The sequence below is a fragment of the Macrobrachium nipponense genome, chromosome 24, assembly GCF_015104395.2.
Source record: "Macrobrachium nipponense isolate FS-2020 chromosome 24, ASM1510439v2, whole genome shotgun sequence".
In the NCBI taxonomy this organism is placed as follows: domain Eukaryota; kingdom Metazoa; phylum Arthropoda; class Malacostraca; order Decapoda; family Palaemonidae; genus Macrobrachium; species Macrobrachium nipponense.
The window spans coordinates 48,638,844-48,664,126 of record NC_061091.1 but is presented as its reverse complement, the minus strand read 5'-3'; the positions used below and the strand labels follow the sequence as shown (position 1 = coordinate 48,664,126).

The 25,283-nt window shown below is 37.6% G+C and overlaps 1 protein-coding gene across 1 annotated transcript in view; it reads right to left on the bottom strand.

Moving 5' to 3' along the window:
• Nucleotides 1–25,283, bottom strand: part of LOC135205607 (beta-hexosaminidase subunit alpha-like) — an 85,994-nt gene that overhangs the window by 12,543 nt on the left and 48,168 nt on the right. The window contains exons 2-5 of the mRNA XM_064236392.1: nt 7,258–7,586; nt 4,410–4,552; nt 2,333–2,469; nt 1,863–2,077 (exon numbers count right to left, since the gene is read on the bottom strand). Of these exons, the coding sequence (XP_064092462.1) occupies nt 1,863–2,077; nt 2,333–2,469; nt 4,410–4,552; nt 7,258–7,368 (606 nt within the window). The 5' untranslated portion in view covers nt 7,369–7,586. The remainder of the gene's footprint in view (nt 1–1,862; nt 2,078–2,332; nt 2,470–4,409; nt 4,553–7,257; nt 7,587–25,283) is intronic.

Genomic DNA, 25,283 nt, shown 5'->3' with positions numbered 1-25,283 from the left:
CTAGCCTAGTATTTCGCTATGAAGCAATTTGGACAAGTAACATTCGGCAAGTTAAAAAAGTGATCTCTCACAAGTCTGCTGCTATACAATCAATTCTAACTGTTGATAACATGATAAATTACATAAGCGTCGGAAGAAAGCATTCGGCTATATGAACCCTAATCTCCATGGAAATGATTGTTTGTTTGTTTGTATGGTGTTTTTACGTTGCATGGAACCAGTGGTTATTCAGCAACGGGACCAACGGCTTTATGTGACTTCCGAACCACGTCGAGAGTGAACTTCTAGCACCAGAAATACACATCTCTTACTCCTCAATGGAATGCCCGAGAATCGAAGTCGCGGCCACCGAGGTGGCACGCCAACACCATTTCGACCTAGCCACTGAGGCGCTGAAATGACGTGTAGATGTTGTAAAAATGAGTATTCTAGGATATGTAGACAGCTGAGGTGAAGAGATCAACATGGCGGTTTCCAATATCTTTTTATTTCGTAATTTTCTCGGTTCTGTTTTCCAAATAGGTTGACGTTTTTGTTTTCAGACGAGGCCCAATTGTACTATACAACCTCCGTTCCGAAATTGCAGGAGAGTTTTGCTTGAATCTAGAAACTGACTTCCTGGCAGTTTATTTGAATATAGGAAATAACTAGGTATTTGTGAAGCTTTCAAAATCTAACAAGTTACATATGTGCTGCTTATGACAGAGACATTGGTCCACACTTGTTCAAACTCCCCTTCATGACTCCTCTCTGTCGGTTAGCCAGTAGGCCTTAATGCAAAACTTCCAAATTCACGATAGTTATGATTTAGAATTTTATACTGTTACCGGGAAACGTTGCTTAGCCTCTTCCGTAGGCTCCATTTCAATCAGCAATTTTCAACAGCAATCTTCATACTTATACTTCAAGAAGTACATGAAAGCATCGTTTAATATGTCTTATTAATTCTGTACTTTTTTACTACTGATTTGTTGTTTATCCTTATATAATGATCCATTTGTTTATTTAACTTTACTTTTTGGCTGTTTCTCTTTTTCTCTTTCATAGATGTGGGCATTCTATTCTGTGGAAGTTAGCCTTGGATGTTAATGAAGTTTAGGTTTAATTTCCTATGATCGTGTCCTTATTCTGAATAACAATAATAATAGTAACATCATTACATTATTATTATCTTTACAAATCGAGATAAAACTCCAAGATGTGATGGAAGGTTAGCAGAAGTGAGGGAAGGACTGCAGCCGGTTGAGTTGTTAGGGCACTTAGAGAGGTAACGCTACAAGTCATTAAAAAGGTTTATCTTATCACGAGTAGGAAACAGGAGAAGACCGAGAAAGTGCTGGCTGAAAGAAGCAAAAGGCGTTGCAATGAAAGGAACTTTGATAACCAGGAAGCGGGAGAGGAAGCCTGTGCAAGAAACTGGCAGGCGGGAGGCGGCTGAGAGTGAGAGGTCTGTCTTTGTCGGTATACGAAACTGCTGGAGTTGCGGAAGTTTTCTAAACAAAGGATCTACCCTGATGCAGTAGTTAAAAGGACAAACGTGGCACTGACTGTTGACTTGTTTTTTCTCTAAGTCCACTCCCATATTGAAAAAAAAAACTAAGGCTTCAGGTTGAATATGCGTGTATTTATGTACTTCAGTTGGTACACTAACCATCGAGCTACTAAGCTGACTGTCTTTTTGTTTAAGCACGGAAATCTTTCGCCTTAAACTGATATTAGGTTCAACAGTTCGCTCAAAGAGAGAGAGAGAGAGAGAGAGAGAGAGAGAGAGAGAGAGAGAGAGAGAGAGAGAGAGAGAGAGAGAGAGAGAGAGAGAGGTTCTGCTCCCTGCCGAAAATATTAATGGAGAGAGATTCACTTACCATGGGCTGATAAGGCTCTGGCGTTGGTACCTGTCCATGTTGAGGTTCTGTGAGGTGTACGAGCTGGGAGAAGGTCTCCAGGCCCCTGAGGGCGCCCCATACTGTACTGGCCATAATGGACGCCACGCCCTCCCCGAGTCTCTCCTTCCCTTCGACGGGCTCTTCGTCTTCGCCTTCTGGTTGGACCCCGCCCACAACGGCTATATCTAAGACATCTGAAAATAAAGGGCATATAAATCTCATTAACACAAACACACTCATTCGTACCCATTCTAAGAGCTTTAGCATTTAGGAAAATTCATCCTTACAAAATCATATTTTATATATGAATAAAAGCCATTTTCGAAGAATGTTTTTCAATTTTTTTAATATGCGTACGAATACGTGAAAATAGATGTACATATGAGAGAGAGAGAGAGAGAGAGAGAGAGAGAGAGAGAGAGAGAGAGAGAGAGAGAGAGTACACTTACACGATTCATAATTAGGGTCGCTATTGAGATGTGGAGTGTGGTCGCATCCTGACGTCACAATAACATGCAAGGTCGTCAGCTCTGGAAGGTCCGGATCGCTGGCCCCCAGTGGGTCAATCAAGGTCAGGCTTTTGTATCTGGTAGGTTAAGGAACAGATACACATTTGAAGTAAATGAAAACAACAGTATTACTGATTAGATCTACACATGAAAGCGAGAAAAATATTAAGTAGCAAAAGTGGAACGTTACTACACCAAGTCTGTACAATCATTATTCAATGAATAAATTGTAGCGCGTATCCACATGTTTTTCTGTTACAATGGCAGTTAATGAGTAGCAAACCTCTCGTCTAAATTAACTGCCATCCGGACCAGGAAGACTCTTTTTTTTTAACAATAACACCTAAATAAGTATACAGGATCAAGCTACCATACCTCGAACTGTGGGATGCACCATTTTGTATTGTACGTCAAGTATTTCTGTATGTATTTTGTGTGTGTGTGTGTGTGTGTGTCACTGCCCCAAAAAGACGGCTTCCAAGAAGGAAAAACAATAAGTCACTGTAATATTTACAGTTTAAATAAATCATGACCATCTCTTTCAACACTTATACACCATATAACTCACTTCATCCAGGACACTGAGGTACTCCTTTCCAACACCTCTTTCACACTATCCAGGCTTTTCTTGTATCATAACATCATCCGTTATATCGACTTCCAAAATACTTAACATATCAACGGCTTCTAGTCTTCCACCATCCATCAGACATTCATGGCTGCTTTCCATTTGTCTTCGTAGTTTTCCCCTCTTGCAAACATCCTGCTGTTTCATTTTCTCATTCCCACTTGACACTCTATCATATTTAATTAAACATCAGTTATTCAACATTACTTTGGTGACTCACCTCTGAGCATCTACAACGCTCGTTCCTTTAATATGACTCTGGCCTTATGCCAGTAAGAGCTATTAAACCTGGCGCAACCCGTGATTGCAACTATATTAATTGTCCTTGTTGAAACTCATTGCCAACATTCTTGGAGGGATTGGTCTTTAAAGTTTAAGTATATATGTATATATATATATATATATATATATATATATATGTATGTATGTATGTATATATATATATATATATATATATATATATATATATATATATATGTGTGTGTGTGTGTGTGTGTGTGTGTGTGTGTGTGTGTGTATAAATGAAATTTCAGTACGTAAAAAAATTAGGTATCTATTCAGAACTAAGGCCAATACTTTATCCCTAAGTCGTTTCATCTGGATTAACGCACGTACAGAATGAACAATTGTAAATTCATATCTATTCAATGCAGATACTATTCACACATCTTACCTGTTCACAATGCGTTATAACATACTCATGGATGCTAAAACTTGGTATATGACAAAAATAACCAGTTTTTAGATTTAACTATATTGCTAAAGGGTAGTTAACTTCCAATAAAGAATGCAAGAGAATAAAAATAATAATAATAATAATAATAATAATAATAATAATAATAATAATAATAATAATAATAATAATAATAATAATCTACGGTAATGGCACATCATATTTAATTATAACAATTACAATTTACAAACTGAAAAAATCGGTCAACCAGTAATGAGGATAGTATGAATTCGATTTCAGATTATTGTTGTTGTTGAAGGACTAACCATTAAAACTGATACACTCGAACGACGACAACGCTTATACAAGTTAGAACGTACGAGTTATTTCAAGATATGCGACGCCGTCCGAATATATAATATTTGCAAAACATAAGAAGTAAGCTTTTCCATCAAAATATACTCTTGCTGGTCCCAGGCCCGGATAAGAGACGAAGGCAGCATTGTAAGAACACCTTCCGTTACTGAGCCTTGCAATAGTCATTAAATGCCTTGGGGCAGTGCCACTGGGTCAAAATAAAGCCCGGGAACGTTCATTAAAGTACTGGAAAGTCCTGATCTTTAATGAATGTTTTATTGCCATACAGAAAGAAGAAAATAGCACTGCTACCGGAGGTAAAGTCCCACGAACCACACCTCCGTACAAAATGATGTTACCTGTGCACTGCCGCATCGATGATGTCACATCCGGTGAGGTTCGCCACTATTTCGAAGGTGGCCGGGTTTATCGTCACCTGCTCCAGGGAAGGACTCCAGGACTTCGGCAGTGGCCAGGGAGACCCAGGAGGCGCTTCTACGCCCTTCACACCGGAAAGAGGAAATGCAAGAATGCTTAATTAGAGAAAACAATAAAAAAATGCAAATAGAGAAAATAACAGGTATTAAGAACTTACATTAAGCAAAGTATTTTTTTGATGTTAGAAGAGGAAATAAGATCATTTGCATGTCAAAATGATGAGATTTATTGCTGGTAAAGAAAATAAGAGAAAATTGATTAAGTGCAAAACACAAGAAGTCTTCTATGAAAGTGACAATATATTCTTTGTTTACAAAAAAAGGAAATTATGTTAAAAAACAATTATAGTAATTATTAAATGACACAAGGAAATTTATGTCAGCAAAGCAAGTTAGAGAGTGATCCATACCTAGTGGGATTTTTCATGAAAGAAAATAAGACGAGTTCAATCTATATCAGAAGAAGATTTAGGTGAGAAAAATATATCAACGGGAAAGTTAATTGGAAAAGTTATGATAAAAAAGAAGACATAACAAGCATTATACAACAGAGAATAAGAAACGTTCAATGTAGGTAGAGACGAAAATTACAACAGGAGGAAATAATGGAATTTCAACGAGAGCAAAACAAGAGAATAAGAATGAAGATTGATAAGTTTTCTTAAAGATAATAATGAAAAATAAGAGGGAAATTTGTTTAATAATTACATATCTGAACAAGAAAAGAAAAGAATTCAATTTATGAAACATAAAGACAATTTTGAAGGAGAGTTAGATAATTTTAATAAGTGAAATAAATTTCACGGGAAAAATAAAAGAACCTTTAGAGAAAACATATTTCCATTTTGCAGGAGAAAGCATGACTAAATTTATTTAGCAAAGCAAGAGGATTTAAATACGAAATATAATAAAATTTAAAATCTGAGAAAAATGATTTCAGTGATGATTAAAAAATGTCATTAATAGGAACGCTTCTTCGTGAGGAAATCGAAATAAAATTAAAGCGAAAATAAGAGAGGCTCTACAAGAATTTTTTCTTACTTCCTCAAAAATGGAAGAGGGAAGATAAGGGATAATCAAAGAGACGTCAAAAATAGATCAAACGAACTATTTTGATTGATAGGCTGACTAAAAGAGAAGGTCGGAGCGCAATGTTACTGTTCATTAAATTACTGAAAATTGCAACAAACCTCAGTAGCCTGATGCAGAGGCATTATAGGTAAGATCACTCTAACAGTTCCACGAGGATTCCCAGGACCCTTTCACCGCATTTTCCCCCCTAACAATTTTAGGAGCAAAAACTACAGTAAATATAAGGCTTCTGCATTAGGACACGATTCCTCCCCTTAATGGACATTACGAAAGAACTGTACAGCTTTTCAACTGTAAATATTAGCCAGAATAATAGAGGACAGCTAAGAAAAGCAACAAATATTGGGTGTCAGAAGTGGAGGTCATATAAGAAACACTACTGCAAATACTGGGTACAGTGAAAAACGAGGCCCCGTGAGAATCATTACGACGACTTCCTGAAGCGAGACCAACAAGGACTCAGTGACCCTTTCACCGCTCTGTGCCTTCTCTTCTCTCTGCTCCATTTCTCTCACTTTCATAATCACATTTTTACGCGGCACCTCGCTTTTTAATATGCCATCAGAGACAACCATCAAAAATATACAAACAAAATAAATAAACAAAATCAGACCCAGCTAGTTCTTCCATGAAAATTTTTAATAGAATCGTACATGCCATAAATGGCGATCTCAGAAGCTATAAAATATTTTATTATTGCAAGATTATGAAGTATTAGAAAAATAGCTCAACTTATAATCGGTCAGACCATAGGATACCTTCAGAGTTGACTACATATGTAATAAAAAATTTTAGGTACTAAATCACAAGCTCACTTGCTACATCCATTAACCGAAATGTCTGGGCTAAGTAGGCAACATTATCAAATAGCCCAGACATTTCGGTTAATGGATGTAGCAAGTGAGCTTGTGATTTAGTACCTAAAATTTTTTATACATATGTAGTCAACCTCGAAGGTATCCTATGGTCTGACCGATTATAAGTTGAGCTATTTTTCTAATACTTCATAATCTTGCAATAATGAAAGATTTTATAGCTTCTGAGATCGCCATTTATGGCATGTACGATTCTATTAATAAGAATATATATATATATATATATAATATATATATAATATATAGAAAATATATATATAAAATATATATATATATATATATATATATATATATATATATATCCTAATATATATATATCTTAAACTGTACAACCAATAAGCCACAAACACTGTTTAGTATTCAGTTCAACTCATCTTCGGGATAACTTAACCCTGAATATATGCTAAAGTGTTTCTGCCAAACTACCCAAGTCGACTGTTTATCGTGTTTCTAAATCAAAACCCAGGTTCGAACCCTGAACGGTGCCTATAATAAGTAAATGAATAACTAAACATGAAATACTTCATATCTGTTCAGATCACTGGAAGATGCCCGTAACCATAATAAATCATAATATTCATCACATAAACATTTTCAATAGTGGCAAGTATCGGAAGTGAAATATAACATTTTGAAATAAGATCTCTTAAAAGAACAAATGAGTATAAAATATAATACGTTATTTAAAAACAAATATCATGAAATCCCTTACAGCGTTCATTAGAAAAAAAAAAAAAAAAAAAAAAAAAGATAGGACGAGTACACGTCAAACAGAAAAGCAAACAAACACAGGGACCACTTACGGGCAAGGGCAGATTCTCCTCGACGTAAACCAGCTTGGCGGACGTTAGCGCCCACACGCCCAAAACGGCTAGCAGTACCTGTCGCGCCCACATTCCAATAGCGCCACCCATCTCTGCTCTTGATTTATAAACTATGAGACTAAATGACGATGAACCTGAATGTTCCAGGATAGGTGTTGATTGGGTCAGTGTTGATCTGTTACAACATTGTGGTCTGAGGTGACCGCTTCGATGCAAAGGAGATCACTGGGTTCGACGGAGCAGCAACGGAGGCTGGTGCTCCGACGATCTTGAGACCAATGAAGAGTACTTCGGAGGGGGATGAGAATCTGAAAAGTAAACAATATATTAATATGTCATAAGCAAATGATATACTTTAGGAACTTAATATCTTAATGCTTGTACAAATAGGTAAAAAAAATGACATATTTATAAAATAAAATTGCCGCAACTTAAATAAATAAATAACAAAACCTCGAGCAAAGAAGTGAACAGCACTGTTGGTAAATTCTCGATCCGCAGTCGCTTGAAAGCATATATGGACATTCGTCCTTTGACACAAACAATTCTCTATTGAAAGACGTGTCTTTCCTGCATTACATAGCACCAATGCCAAGTTCCCCAATACTTCTAGCCTTTAATATTTCTCAAGAGAAATTGTGTACGACCCTATGACAGAGCATTTTCTTGTCAAGGTACAATGGACAATAACATTCCTTTGCGGGAAGCGTCATTTGTCAATGTAAAGACTGCAATTATTTGCATATTTCCTCATTACTTCGAAATTTCAATAATCTCAAATTTTCGTTACGGCCTTTTATTATTATTATAATAAGGAGTGGCCCCATCTTTCCATTATTATTTACAAGAACTGCATCTATCAGGAATCATGAAAAGGAAGTTTCATGCCTAGGTCAAGCCTGTACTATATATTGCACGAATATATATTACCCAGCAATTTCAAATGATTCATGACGTCATTATCTTTATAGTTCAACTAAGCAGGAAATATGATGGCAAGTGTCTCTGATCTTCGAGGAAATCTTCCACGTCACACACGAATGTCATGGAATACTGATAATTTGAAACCTTTCTGTACATTTCTAGACGGAACAACAAATGCAAAGAATCGCAAGAGTTATATTAGAAAAGCGTTTTGTGATTAATTTCATACAATCACCCCTTAATTATGACTGTGCTAGATATTCCAAACAACATTTATAAAAGGGAAAGATAAATTTCCCAAAATATAGTAAGGAATTTCTTATATTAAAAAAACGAGATCGCAGGTTTCAGTATAATGGACCTCATTTTATTCAATATTCCTGTAAAAGTAAGTTTCCTGGGAACATTGAAGATATATATGAGTATGTTTTCATTGGAGATATCACATAATACATTTTACAATACTGCCTCCAGCTGTTTCTTATTACCTCTTGAATCACGTACTTTTTACACCTTTTCCGTTAAATTGTTACCTTCTGGATGGAGAAAATAACTTATATTACTCTCAGATGCAAAGGAAATGGGACGGCCAATCTAAAATGTACACACACACACACACACACACACACGCATATATATATATATATATATATATATATATATATATATATATATATATATATATATATATATATATATATTCCGGCTCTGGAAGAATACATGCGTTCACGAGCTTCTCTACATGTGAAAACCCAGCTCGTACAATGGGAGATGAAAGACAAAGTACATAAACTTTGTTAAATGTTTCGAGGAACAAATGGTAAGAGAGAGAAATCCACTGCCTAGGAATGAACGGTGCGAAGGACTAACCAACATGTTCGCTATTTCCACACAGTATCAATGCGACTGTGAATCTTGACGAACATAAGCAAAAAACAAACAGTGTTCATTTTCAAATTTAATTTTTTTATAGAAGTGTTTGAAGTCAAAATCTGTTTTCTTCCTTGTATTTCTAATCAGTCACAATATTCACCACATGGACGAAATCATAGGAAACCCACTCCACAAACTTTCTTCGCCTGAAAGAAAGGCCTTGTCTCTCTCACCTCTGGTGGTTTAGTCCATCCTTCGCTTATATGTCAAGCTCCTTTTTAGTTTCCTGTAAAATAAAACTATTGAGATGGATATTTGTCTGTCCGTCCTCAGATCTTAAAAACTGCTGAGGCTAGAGGGCTGCAAATTGCTATTTTTGATCATCCACCCTACAATTATCATACATACCAAATTGCAGCCCTCTAGCCTCAGTAGTTTTGATTTTATTTAATTCTAAATTTAGCCATGATCGTGCGTCTGGCAGCATGGTAGGTGCTAACAGCACTGGCTACCACAGGGTCGTGGCTGAGAGTTTCATACAGCATTATACGCTGTAAAGAAAACTCGATTGATCCGAAGATATTTTAATTGTTACCAATCGTGAATGAATATGAATAAATTCTATGAATCCTTCGTGTATGCATTTACAAGTGATCGTCTATTTATGATGAGTAAAACATAATCATTTTGATCTACTTAAACAAACAGCGTCTGAACATAAAGAAAGGTATGCAATAGATAATTAAATACTCTTCAGACAATTATTACAGCTACTCTTACTACCAACGATAATGATAAAAGCTAAAAGAATAAAATGACCATCCAAAACAAAAACACACCAACAAGGTAATGAATATGAGGAACACAGCAGCAGCAGCAGCAGCAGCAGCAGCTGTATCATAACCACATAGATCCCGAAAATGATGATGATCTTATTAATAGACGGTAAGAAATCGGGGATGACAAGAACAAAACATTTTCGAAGAAATATTGACATGAAAGGTATATAAAGGACGAAATGGAAATCCCTAAATTTATCCAAGCCTGGCCAACCGGGTACGTAAAAACAAAATACAAAAGGAAAAGATAAAAAAGGGAATAGAAATGAAAATGAAACTTGAAAATGGTCACCAGGACAGGCAGCCAAATATCCTTTTTGTTTGACGTTGTGCAACGATCTGCAAAAGCACGACGTCCTTCTTGCTCCGCGTAAATATGCGCTCCACAAAGTCTGAGAGGATTTCAATGTTGACGCTACGTCTATCCTTCTTTGTCTTTCATGCTTCGAAAGCAACTTCCACTGCGTTGGTTGTGTGTATGAAAAAGAAACAAGGAATAAAGGGGTGACATAATACATACACGCGCACACACATACATAGATACATTATATATGTGTGTGGTGCATGTATACATATATATATTATCTATATGTATTTATGTATGTATGTATGTATGTATGTATGTGTGTTGTGTTGTGTATAAAGCACTGACTGCGAAGGAAGAAAGAGACTCAGGGACCGAGTCATAGAAGAGTTGGAGATTTGGATTGCAAAAAAAAAAAAAAAAAAAAAAAGTTATAAATAATAAATAATAAAAGAAAAAACTCGCACCAAAGACAAAATTCTGTCCCGTCACGACCGGAACTAAATTAACCTTCAAGAAACCAACTTCGAATGAGAGAGAGAGAGAGAGAGAGAGAAGAGAGAGAGAGAGAGAGAGAGAGAGAGGGGCCGACGGGAGAGAGAGGGACTATCTTAAATGTGCGTGTATAATGGCGGTTGTTGGAATAAGGAAAATGTAAATACGGCCTGACACACGAAATGCAAATAAAAAATGAAATAAACTCAGCTTCTCGTCGTCTTTTTGACCCAGTTTTAACTCGTTTTTATTATTATTTTTTACAATCAGACAGTTAACATCTTTTTGATGTTACCTGTCTATTCTAAATTCTTCTCTTCAGTATAGCTTTCCTATAAATTCATATCTTCTCCTTATTTCCTTACTTCCTCTTATCTTCTTTCCTCTTTCGTCTTACCCTCATTTCCCTATTGCACACTTTCTAACCTATCACTTTCTAACTCCTATTTTCTTCCTTTTATTCTTTATAACACTCTTTTTCCTCTCCGAATCTATTTATTCCTATTTTCCTCTGCCTTCCTCTTCTATTTATTGCTGTTATATCTTTAAATTACCGTTTATTTACTATACTAATTATCGTTAACTTTGCTTCTCTCTTCTTTACAATCTCTTCTTGTCTGAGCACATAAAATTCTCTCTTCCACGGGTAACCTCAACATATCTTCATGTCGCCTTTCCCTCTCGCCCTTCTTTTCAAATATCTACTTGCTTCTCTTCCTTATGCACTGCTATTATTTCTTCGCCTGTCACTTCTCATCGCTATCTTTGGTCGAGTCTTTATTTGCTCCAGTTAACTCTTCCTAGTCCCTTCTGATTTCCAATTTTGTATTTCCTCCATCTTTCGCATTGTTTCCATTATGTCGTGATGATTTTCAGTTCCTTCTCCTATTTATCTTGTTTTTTTACAGCCTCTCTTCAAAGTTTCCTCTACTCTTCACTTCGCCATTTCTCTTCGCCTTCATTCTGTCCTGAGCACCGTCTCCCTGATAACGTACATAGCTTTAATTTATCATTTTAATGTATTTCCCCTTGATTTCTTTTTTACAGCGTTCATCGTGCCAATTCTATTATCCTTCGGTTATTTCTACTTACATTTATTGTTTTATTACATCATTTGTCACGATTCTAATTAGCCTATACATCTTTCTTCTTTTTCCTCGTCTTCGTCGTGGTCTACCTATCATCATAATTTAAGCTCTGCTAAGATCTTTTTTTTTTTTATACAATTTCAATTCTCCGTATTTTTCTTCCTTTCTCCTCTCCCATGGGTCTTCCTAGCTATCAAAAAGTCGACGCTGGTATCTTTTCCTTCCTTTATTTCTATTTTTCCTTCTCCATTTCACCCAATTACCACTCCATCCTCCATTCAGTCCGAACTTTGTGTATTCTATAATCCTTTGGCTACGTTTCTGACGACGTTGCAGGACCTCCCAAAAAGAGAGTTGAAGGTGACATCTGGTGACCTTGAGGAGGCCACAAGAGCGACGTCTCTCTCTCTCTCTCACCTGACTCCTACGGAGGAGAAAGGCGACAGATTCGAGGGCACAGAAGTGACACCTCACCTGACTCATGGAGGAGGTGAAGAAAAGGAGTAAGAGACTCCGGAATCGAGTCATAGAAGAGGTGGAGAAAAGGAGTGAAAGACTCCGGAATCGAGTCATAGAAGAGGTGGAGAAAAGGAATGAGAGACTCTGGAATCGAGTCATAGAAGAGGTGGAGAAAAGGAATGAGAGACTCCGGAATCGAGTCACAGAAGAGGTGGAGAAAAGGAGTGAAAGACTCCGGAATCGAGTCATGGAAGAGGAGTGAAAGACTACGGAATCGAGTCATAGAAGAGGTGGAGAAAAGGGGCGAGACACTCAGGAACTGAGTCAGAAGAGGTGGAGAAAAGGAGTGAGACACTCCGGAACCGAGTCACAGAAGAGGTGGAGAAAAGGGGATCAGGGAACGAGGAGGAAAAAGGGGTTAGGGCAATGAGGAACTGGATACTTAGAGAGCAGAAAAGGCAGAAGAATGAAAGTGACTTCTCATCCGACTCTTAGAGAGAGGAGGGGGCGGAAGGACCTGGAGAATGGTGGAGATGGGGGCTTGGGTGTGTTGGTACAAGCGACTACTCGCCTTACTCTAAGTAAGGAGCAAGGTGTACAAGGGATTTCTCAGCCGACCTTTGAAAGAAAAGGGGGAAATTAAATGTATAAGGAAGAGCAAAATGGGGAGAGAAGGAAGCGGCAAGTGCCTCCCTCCGAACACTTGAAGAGAAGAGGTGAAGAGCCTGAACAATAACGACACGCTAAAATTTCCCGCTTAATTTCCTTCAACAACTCCGCCTCTATTTCTCTCTTTCTTCCTGCGTCTTTTTGTCAATCTATCTATTTACCTCCCTCCTGATTATCAATCTGTGGTTTATCAGTTCATACTTTCTCGTTCTGTAAGAGACGACAAAAAGCTCTAAGCCCAACGATCATGAAAGGGTCAAGGCCAATTCCCCCGACAGAAACAGCGATGGAAGTCTCGCTCTTCTATCTTGTACATTTACTACTTTTCTCTTCACCCAATGTTCTTCAGAAGACAAATATTCCACTTTAAGGCAAATATCTGCACACACTGTTTATGGTTTCTCTCACGACTTCCACAGACGTTAAATACTTACACCGATGATCGTCGCCAAGTAGAGGTGGTTGCGTATAAAAACAAGTAAAAAATGCGTCGAAGAAACCGAGTTTTCTGTACAGCGTACGAGTATAATGCTGTATGAAACTCTCAACCCCAGCCCATGAAACCCTCAGCTACGGCACGTGAAACTTACAGCCACAGCCCGGTGGAGGCCTGTATTGTTGACACCTATTGCGGTGTTAGACGCAAGATCATGGATAACTTTAACCTTAAAACAGAAACAACTCAGGCAAGAGGGCTGCAATTTGGTATGTTTGATGATTAGAGGGTGGCTGAGCAACATATCAATTTGCAGCCCTCTGGCCCCAGTAGGTTCCAAGATGTGAGGGCAGACAAACAGTCATCTCAGTAGTTTCATTTTACAGAAAACTAAAAATGACACGTCAACGGGCAGTGTCCTTCAACAACCATTCGCTAGTTTATTCGTTACTTTTTTTTAACTATTTCAAAAGTTTCTTTGCATCTCACCTGTTCTAGTATTTCATGAGATGCCAAGGTATCAACTTTGAAGTACAATATATGCATACACACAAAACGTTCTGCTTAAAACTTAGCATCTTCTCTAAAGCCCCACAGGAAATTAAATGAAAATACTTATAAACTAAACCAGAAACGAAACAACAAAGAATAAACGCACTCAAGAACACGAAACGAGAGACGCCGGAATGTCTTCCTTGATACCCCCAAGGAAGCTAAGACGCAATAATTTACATAAGAGTCCTCAACGACCCGGCCACAGGTTAGGCTGTGCTTCTATGGAGAACATAAGCAGACAATGGAATAGAGGTAAACAAGAAGCGTCAATGAAAATTGAGGTGGTACTACCAAACCATCGCGGTCAGGGCAAGAGACAATGTGACACGATGAGGCCAGACTACCTCTCGCAAACTTGAGAAGAAGGCAAGTTTGAGAAAAGGATTAAAGAGAAGATACTAAAAAAGAATAACTAGCCATGAAAAAAAATTTAAGTGCAGCTACCAAAAACAAAATCTAGTCATGTAGAAGAAACGATAAAATGATCGAAGGGAAAAAGACAAGAATTAAGAGGATGAATGAGATATAAACTGAACAACAAACGCTTGGACGCAAAAAGATAAAAACATGGAAAGCATTACAATAACATATCAAAATGAGGAAAGAGGAGAGGGGAAACGATATAGGGCAAAGAACGTAAAATAAATCGAAAGAAAGTTGAAAGACACGAGCGTTCACTTCCGTAGAAGTAAGTTTTGCAAGCTAGCCTTGTTATGTATAGCTGACCGCAGTTTGGACAATAATGATATAATCACGGTGAATATAATAGTAATAACATCGTACAATGAAAAACGGGCCATAAAAAGATCAACGTCAAAACCGGCCATGGACTGGCTTCGAAACCAGTGAAGAAATCCCGGAAATGGATGCCATACAACGCACCATCTTGATGGGCACTGATAAAACCACAAGAGAGACTCTTAACACACCTATGGCCACTCTATGCGCTCCATAGATTAGCCTCAAGGCAAGAATGGGAGAAGTTCCGCACAAGACCTTCTTGCAATGACTCCTTCAGGCTCACGGTGTGCGCGGAATTGATGACGTCTGACAAGCCTCTCCTTTTCGCCAAAATACGAGAGGATTCGAGCTCAGACTAGAAGGACACAGCAGATGATACGGATGAACATCAATAAATTCTACAGGAAAGGTTGCGACACAGAATTAAAGGCTAAACTGCACACGGGGAAAAATGCCAAAAGGTTTAGAACAGCCGTCGGTGCAAGAGGATTTTAAAAGACCTTTCAAACGAGAAACAACATCAGAGTCATAAAAACCGTATGTGCGTTTTTGAACACATGGTTGAGGCCGGAGTCCATACAATATGGATGAGTATGAATAAAACAGTAGCTGTGACCGAATACAGATTCTTGGAGCTCTTTCAGACAAGCCATAAAATGAAACGGTAGAAATGCAACCATGAGAGAGGTTTCTAACACATTTTAGCTAGATAAATAAACCATAAATGTTTATTAAGAAAAGCAAACAAGAGGATTCGAACTTGGTCTTAGATTTTGACAAATAAGATGGAGATGGATATTAATATAGCCATAATAGAGGCTGCAAAATCAGACGACACAGTAAACGGTATACTGATAAAATAAATGCAAATTAAATATCTCTATAAAACCAGGAGGCACCAATAAAATTACGCAAGAGGATTCGATCACATTGGCCCCAGCCTTCAGCCTTTTCTCTCTTCGACCCGACACTGAGGCCGCAGTTCTGTTGGTTGGTATGTGCCCTTCGCCGTCGCCACCACCACAACAGCTTCCAGAGGGTGGAGGAAGGAGCGTGGAACTTCCCAGTGCCCAAGGCAAGGTCATCTTCAGCTCACGAGATCGCAGAGATCGCACAGAGAGAGAGAGAGAGAGAGAGAGAGAGAGAGAGAGAGAGAGAGAGAGAGAGAGAGAGAGAGAGAAAATCAACTCCAAAACCATGATGCCTTCCACGCACGCAGTGTTGTTTGTTTCTCAGTTGATAAAAAAAAATGTGCCCGAGAGAAGTAAATCTGTTGACTCGGCTTCTTTTAAAAGGCCTTGATTACGACGTTGTGGTTTTAAGTCTTTCGTTACGTAACCAACCGTTCGAGAAAGAGCAGACATGAGCGCTTTTGCAGAGACCAAAAATACTTTGTGAGTAATTCTCTAGCTGAGTTAAGGCGAAAATAAATTTTCCAATTGGAGGGTTTACGGTCAAAATAACTTCTAGGAATACAAGGTTTACTGACAAAATAACTCCAGATACGAACAAAATTAATTTCTTTTCAGGAAAGGTTAGGATTCAAAATAAATTATTGCCCAGGATAAAGATCACTTCCAGAATGACTCTTTGAGCTGGAAAAATGAAGAGTAAAAATAACTATCTATACCGGCTAGACTACGCCCAAAAATACCTCCTGCTAAAATTGCCAAAGTAAGTCATTGCGTTAAAAGACAAACTAAAGCTGACCCTTTGTAATAACAATTGATTCTTATTTCTTAAGAGCAGAGGCCACTAAGACGGGCGGGAATGTGTGATGAACAAAATCCAGCCACTAGTTACAATTTTAGCCTCAAGTCTTAAACCCCAAAATAATACAAACCGTACAATGTAAATTGTACGACCCAGAACTGAGCAAGAAGAAATCTTTAACAGCAAATCAAAAGTTCAAAAGAACTAATCGATTACAAAAAACCAATAAAATAATTCCTTATCAAGAAATCAGTTCATTCGAACGCTATCAAACAGTAACTGTGACACACACAAAGCATTGTTGTCTACGCAAGACTCGAGACCACCACCAGTGGAGGAATGGAGAGTTGAAATAACTAATTCTGTTCGACTTGCAGTTGGGCGCGTGTGCAGTTCAAGTATACGAGATCTGTGGGAGAAGTCTGATGGTTAACCTTTCATTTCATATACCTTCGTCGTATCTTATGCCAACTGACCATAAATAAATAATTCATAATCCAAGAACGCACATGACTAACAACTGATTGATGTCACTCAATAAATGCCAGCTATAGACTCGAGCAGTGGTGCCATCCGACCACTGGTTTTGACTATGAAGGTAAGTCTTCCGATCTTTTCACACTTATTTGCTTTTTTGCACTCCATGTTTGCCCAACTCACCACTACCTAAAAGAACATATGCAGTTTGCAGTGTGTATATATATATATATATATATATATATATATATATATATATATATATATATATATATATATATATATATATATCTAATAAAAAGGAGCCCATAAAAACACCAAAATGTAGAGAGAAAAGTACTATATTTCAGAGACTGCTGTCTCTCTCTTCAGGTATATGAATGAGAAAAGTTTACAGAAAAGGTGGTATTTATACCAAGAGATCCGTCCACAAGTAAGCCAATTTAGGTCACCCCCGCTGATAATCTTCCTTTAATCTTCTTAAGCGTTGGTTGGATGAAAACTATCACACAAGATTTTCCTGGAAGAAAGAATCACCAGTACGAGAAACGACATCTTCGTGCTACGCAGAGTGATATATGGAACTCAGTCTAATCTTCGCCTCCTCACTACGGACCACATATACAGGTATCTGATTTCATTCTGTTCCGACATTGCTGCCTATAATAGCGTGACTCATTCCAACAGACTTTTACGCAAGTTAAATAACCTAATAGACAATAGCGCATGGAATAATCTTGAACAACAAGACAAAGTTTTAAACTTATCCAACAACCCCCTTACTGTAAATCAACATTTAGTTTGAAATTTAGGCTTATCCTTTGCTCTTATGCCAGACCGCAAAAACAACCTAGACTTCATAGTGGCTTTTGATAAATTCATATCTGACAAAAACTACAGCCGTGAAGAGATATGTTTAAAAGGAGTGTTACTAAATGCTTTAACTGACCTTCATAAGAAATATCCTGTTCCCCGCAGATTCATGATAGCCATCCACTCGCTAAAAAGTTAGATTTTATAATAAGTAGATCCGACAAAGACGGCAAAATCGTAATAATGGACAAAGATTTCTACCTCGACAAAATCAACCAGCTCCTTAGCGACACAAACACGTACGAAAAACTGACGAAAAATCCCCTCCAAAACGTTCCCACAGAATTTTTTCGGAAAGTAAGATTAATTGGCCAAGACAAAAAGAGTATTGAACTATTAGAGAAATTTAAAGTAATTAATCCTAAATTACCCTACTTTTATGGCCTTCCCAAAACTCACAAAGACAATCTTCCATTCAGACCCATCGTTTCATGCGCCGGAGCTTTCAATTACAAAATTTCTAAATGGTTAGCTGGCCTCCTTTCTCCTTTTTTGGGCACTTTTTCTCCCAGTCACATTAAACATTCGGAAGATTTTTGTCACAAATTCAGAGAAGCACATATACCACTTCACAACATAAAACTTTTAAGCCTTGACGTAGACTCCCTATTCACAAAAGTACCAGTACAGGACGTTCTTCAGTTTTTAAGGGAAAAATTATCCCCCTATTCAGATCATTTCCCATTGGCGCTTGACAAAATAATAAAGTTAGTTGAATTATGTGCATCTAATAACGTATTTTCATTCGGGGAATCATTCTACAAGCAAAAATTCGGGTGTAGTATGGGTAGTCCTTTAAGTCCTGTTTTAGCCAATCTGTACATGGAATACTTTGAAACTACAGTAATAAATGCAACAAAACCCAAAAACATGCTGTGGATGAGATACGTGGATGACATCCTAACATTTTGGGATAATAGGTGGGGTAATTTTAATGAATTCCTCTCAAAATTAAACGCATTAGTGCCCAGCATCAAATTTAAAGTTGAATGGGAAACAGACAACAAAATTCCTTTTCTTGATGTTTTAATAATCAGAGACACGACAGAATACAAATTTACCATATACAGAAAACCAACGTTCTCACTTTCATATATTCACTACTTTAGCTATCACGACATTACTATCAAGATAGGTGTAGCTAGCAACCTATTCTTAAGAGCCTTACGAATTTGTTCCCCAGATTTCCTGGAAAAAGAATTTGAACTAATTCGCAAGCAACTTTCGTCTTTAAAGTATCCTGACCATATAATTGAGAAAGCAATTCAAAAAGCAAACGTAATTTTCTACCGACCCCCTAAAGACAAGACCAGAGACACACCCAACAATAAAATAAAAATTCCTCACCTGGAGACGATTAAGAGTAACCCACACCCTTGGGAAATCCAACCCTTTTGCATTTACCTACCCAAACACCTTAGCCAAATCCCTGATTAACGTCCAACAAAAGACATCTCCCAAGGACTCTGGGGTCTATGAGATCCCATGCCAGGACTGTGACCAATCTTACATCGGATTTACAGGTAAATCACTTCCCCAGAGATTAATACAACACAAACGGTCAGTTAGGTATGGACAACAGAACTCGGCTATTTTCAACCATATAAATGAAAATAACCATAGAATAAACTAGAATTTGTCACGTGTAATTTATAGCAGCAACTGCCGGTACAAGAGTCAAATGATGGAATCGGCCTTCCTTAATAAAAGAGAAGCAGGTAATGAACATCTCAAAAGGCGCATGGATTTCAGATGTCGTTCCCGACAAAGGTTTTCATTTCAAACCAACGCTTTTAAGAAGATTAAAGGAAGATTATCAGCGGGGGTGACCTAAATTGGCTTACTTGTGGACGGATCTCTTGGTATAAATACCACCTTTTCTGTAAACTTTTCTCATTCATATACCTGAAGAGAGAGACAGCAGTCTCTGAAATATAGTACTTCTCTCTACATTTTGGTGTTTTTATGGGCTCCTTTTATTAGATGGAATTCTGTTGTTACAGAACATTTTTACCTGTCACATATATATATATATATATATATATATATATATATATATATATATATATATATATATTCAAACTTGAATAAAAATAAAACACATAAAACATCACTGCAGATTAATATATCGATAGCTACTTGAACTATATAACGTTAAGTAAATATAATAAAACATTTACTCTTGAGCAACTTAGGCCTATGTCTTCAAAGGACGGAATAACTGAATCAGTCAATGAAATATGTATAAAAACTATATGACGTACAGAGACATACTCTAGGAAAGAACGAAATGAACAAATGAATGACTGAAATATAGACATGATGCAGGCAAAATAAATATATAAATAAATAAATAAAAGAAGCACGGAGGAATATGTCGTCAGCTCTGCAAATGGACAATATAATCGTTAACGCCCAGGAAACGGCGAGATGAGACCTCGCGGAAATCGCCAGGCTGCATGAAAGCACAAATAAGTGTCATTAAGAACTGGAGCTTGAAAACAGAGAGAGAGAGAGAGAGAGAGAGAGAGAGAGAGAGAGAGAGAGAGAGAGAGAGAGAGAGAGAGAGAGAGAGAGAGAGAGAGAGCAAATATTAGAAAAAATCTACTGTTTTCAGAAGAAAAAGGCTATTGAGGGTTAGAACAACAGGAGAGCGTATACAACATGACGACAACTGATGCAACAACAACACGGTTGTGGAAATGACTGGACACCCCTCGGTAATAACAACAACAGCGAAGGAGTAAATTGGGCGTCACCGAAATATCCAACAGCCATCCTCAGACACCGACGACGTAAACGTGAGATAAGGCAAAACAAGAGAAGGTCATACAATGAAAGAAACAGTGAAAAAAAAAATTAAATATGAACATTCATTGACGTTAACACTGGGTTTACATAAAGTTTGCTTAACAGTAATAATTGTAATGTGATGAAGGATTAATTAACATCAACAACTGACCTTGACATTAAAATTTTTTTCAGTAAATATAATAATATACGAATTTGTGTGTATTTCTTACATAACGACCAATGAATAACAAAGATAACGTCACGAACAATGGTATTACGAAAAAAAAGCTCTTTCCGGGAGGGAACGTAATGGAGACAGAGCTATCGATCGAGGATAACAGACACGCAACAGATCATTTGCGAGGGAAAACAAAGGCGAATCTTTAAACAATATAAAAAGTTCTAAGTTCAATGATGTACTTAGGCAGCACAGCTACACAATTGTGCATATACTGAGAACACAACATACTACAGAAAGGCATCTTGCATTTTTGCAAGCAACCATCATATGGAAAAACAAGCTCAATGAATAACCATAATGTGAGATACGTGTGAGAGAGAGAGAGAGAGAGAGAGAGAGAGAGAGAGGAGAGAGAGAGAGAGAGTATCCATAAAGCTGCTATGGCTGAATCACCTGGTATCGATCATAAAATTGCTCATGACCTCGTCTTACCGGAACCTGTCTGAGTAGTACCTGAGGGATGATGGTTCCGCCTCTTCCTTGACGTGGGATGACCTTTTCAAGGTCCTCCCCTACTGTGGATTGGGTCAATATTCGAACTGGTCATTGAAAATTTGACGTTCAAATCAGAACTGAGAAATTTCGACCTGGTTTAGGTTCCGCGAAATCATCAATAGCATGATCACGTCTGTTTTCATCTGGAATGAGACCCAAGAACGTATATATCACTATTTAACTTGAAATTCAAAGGGTATCTGGACGGACAGCATGAAAACCTTTAAAAACCTTTATTACTGTAGTCTTGAAGAACAACAGCAAAATAAGAGGGAAGAAGGGAAGGGCTTAACAACCGAGGGAAAACAGGTCTTGTAGCCCCTTGAAGGGAGCAGCGGGTTGTTCATTCCATAACTTAGGAGATTGTGAGTGGACATATCTCAGCGGGAGCAACGTCAGCTGAATGACAATGCTGTGTAGGTTTGGGGAGGCAGCGCTTAAATGACGCTTCCAGGCTGGTGCTGGAAATGAAGGGTGAAGGTCTCCTCCGGTTTTCAAGGATTGGGGGTCAATTTGGAACTCTACCTTACATGGCTTTGTGCTGAGGGGTATATTATGACATTCATGCCCATGCTAAACACTATTTAACTTATTCTTTCTCAACTTAGTACACGAGAGAGAGAGAGAGAGAGAGAGAGAGAGAGAGGAGAGATAATCCATTTGTGAAGAAAAAGTTATTCATGTTTACTGATGACTTATCGGAAAACCTGAAACGGCTGAGTTTGTGGTCCCTTCCAAAGATCAGTGATTTCTTCTCGGAAAAGCCAGACGTATAAAGGCAGTTCAAACATTGACAAACACGAGTCCAAACAATAATGAAAGGAGCGCGCGCACGCACACACCAACAAAGACTGACACAGCCTTTGTGATATCCCGGAAGACAAAGATAAATAAATGGGGGGGGGGGGGGGGGGCAGATAGAGAGAGAACACCACAAAGAAGCAGAGACAAGCACAGTCACGATAAAGACAGCAAAGCATACAGAGGGGTGTTCAGAAAGCCGAGAGAAGGAGGGAGGGAAAGGAAGTGGAGGCTGTTCGACAAAAGGGAACGACACAGGATTTACAGGCATTCAGCTCAAAGGTAATAAAAAAAAGTAAATAAATAAAATAAAAAAATAGCGGCGCTATTCCCAGAATTAGAGCGTTGTGTGCAAGGGTGACTGAGGGAGAGGGAAAGGGAGAGGGAGAGGGAGAGGGAGAGAGGCCACATAACGTTAACGAAGATGCATGCGGGCGAGAGGAGAAATGAATTAGACATTTTTCCTGAAATATCCTTCGTTCTCTCCAGAACTGAGCCGTTCCTTTTGTGTCTTGTGGTCTGCCGTCGATCCCAGTAGGAGATGGTGCTAGCAACGTCATGTCAGAAACACTTGGAAAACTTTTAACAACCTTTCTGACGCCACCTTTTAAGTTAAGCAACGTTGGGTTTGGTCAGTATTTGGATGGGTGACCACCAGATAGGATGCACGACATTGGCCACTTAAATGTCCATTTGGCAGGGTCTAGGGTTAACAACCTCATCCAAATGATGCTTGATGAAAATTGGAATTCTAACACCTGACCCACCAGCCTCGTCTCCAGTTGGCTTAGGTGCCTGCAACTTCATCCCTTTTGGAAAAAGATGTAATATATATATATATATATATATATATATATATATATATATATATATATATATATAGTATATTTGTGTGTGTAACTGTAACAGCCACAAAGTCCTCTTAACCTCTCGAATTTTTCACGATTTTTTGGATAAGCTTGTCACTGCAAAGCCTTGAGATCCAAGTACAAGAAATATGAAGAAATTTTAATGTCCGGTACCGGAAACGAACCCGAGTTATCATAATAATGACGAGGTCACGTTGCCGACCTGACCAAGAGAATTCGAGAAGTTAAGAGGGCATTGTGGATATTACAATTACATATGTATTTGGTAAAAAGTGACTAGTAGATTCTACACACACACACACACATATATATATATACATATGTATATATATACGTAAATATATTCGTACAGCCACAAACACCCCTTTTAGGATTTGATATATTAGACAGTTGATTTATCATCTCGACTTGCAAGAGATGTTTGTGACTTTATAAGTAAAAAAAAAAGTCACGTTATTGTGTCAAAACAGTAATATATATATATATATATATATATATATATATATATATATATATATATATGTGTGTGTGTGTGTGTGTGTGTGTGTGTGTGTGTGTGTGTGTGTATAGAGTATCTTTTGCATATTGAATACATTATCATAATTATACAAACACTCAAAACGCAATACGAGTATGTAACGTGCATCGGTTTATACAGCACATACACGCGCACACACACACACACACACACACACAGAATGAGAGAGATGCTATCCATATGCGAGTCATCATTTCATAATCTTTAAAAACAATGAAAAAGCTATTTTTTTTTCTTGGTAAAAGAAATTTCTTACGGAATATGATTGCTCCTATCAGCATCCATATTCACATCATAACTTTATTATGAGGAAAAATGTCAGCAAAACGGCTTTATTAAAATACAGAATATATATATATATATATATATATATATATATATATATATATATATATATATATATAATGTGTGTGCGTGTGTGTGTGTATGTATGTATGTATGTACGTATAGCAACTGAGAAAGAAATGCTAGTCATCCACGGCACCAAAAAGCAGGTCGAGAATCAGGTTCGTTCCCTACGAAGAGGACCTTAATTTCCAGAAGTAAACACTTCCGCTTCGCTAATAAGGATCTAGCCGACGACCGCGTGACCATTCCTCATGCACACGTCCTTACACTCACAAAGCGCAAACAAATGAATACAGACATTACATACATACATATACACTATGCACACTAAAGTAACTTTTGCTGTGTAAAGACGATCAGTCTTATCATTTACTTGTTTCACCGATTATGAGTGGGATAAATTCTGTTCTAATATTTAAGAAGAAAATACTTTCAGATTTTTTTTTATTTTATCTCAGAAAAACGAAGAAATTTCAAAATGTTGGTGATAATACTTGCCATTACTAGGTTTATTACAGGAAAATTACGCATGTGAAAAAATCTGCCTAGATAATTCTCAATATAAAGGTATTTCAGAAAAGTGACGGACATTTCCTCAAAATAATTTGAACTACCTTCCATTTCAAGAATATTATGATTATTATCTTAATATGAAAAATGCCGCCTGCATACGTCAGTATTACTTCAATTCAGTAAATTTATGAAACAGAAAATTACAATACGAATAAATCTCAGTATCTTTTAGTCAAATGGTCCACGAAAGAGCACGTAACACCACTGTTCAGCATAAGACGAAACTGAAAAATACTGTCCAAATAAATCTCATTCCTCCGTTGTCAAACGGAAAATAATGAATTAGATAAATGTTGAACGAATATTCTTATGATCAAGTTAATCCAAAGTTGTCATTTCAGCACTCATGTGGAAACGAAAGGTAATTCAAGATTTGAAAATGGTGCCAAGAAATAAGGAGACCTAAATTTTATGCGAATTGCTTTCCGTTATCAAATATTTTAATTGTAAAATAGAATACCGTTACCATTAAAACAACTAGAAATACATAACAACTATTTTCTTAACAAATAATGAATTAAATAGATTTTCTGATGATCTCTTTCAAGTAAGGACACGAGGTCAAATAAATTGAGGCGTCCCATCCGACCTGTAGGGTAGAGTCGCCCACATGATATCTCGTGGGAACCTTTTTCTGGTGTGCATTTGGGATTCTGCACCCAAGTTTTCAAGTTTTCTGAAAGCCAACCTGTTTGCTAAGGCAGTGTTCACAAATAAAAGATAAAGTCACTTCAGTGTTTCCATTAATCACGTTCATTTACTTGGTGCAAAATCTGGCAGCAAAACACCAACACCCAGACAGAGAGAGAGAGAGATGTCAGAAGAAGAGAACTTGTACCCAGTCTCAAAAAGGGGGAATCCCGGATGCACGGCGACAGGTAAGGTCCACAAGTATAAACGT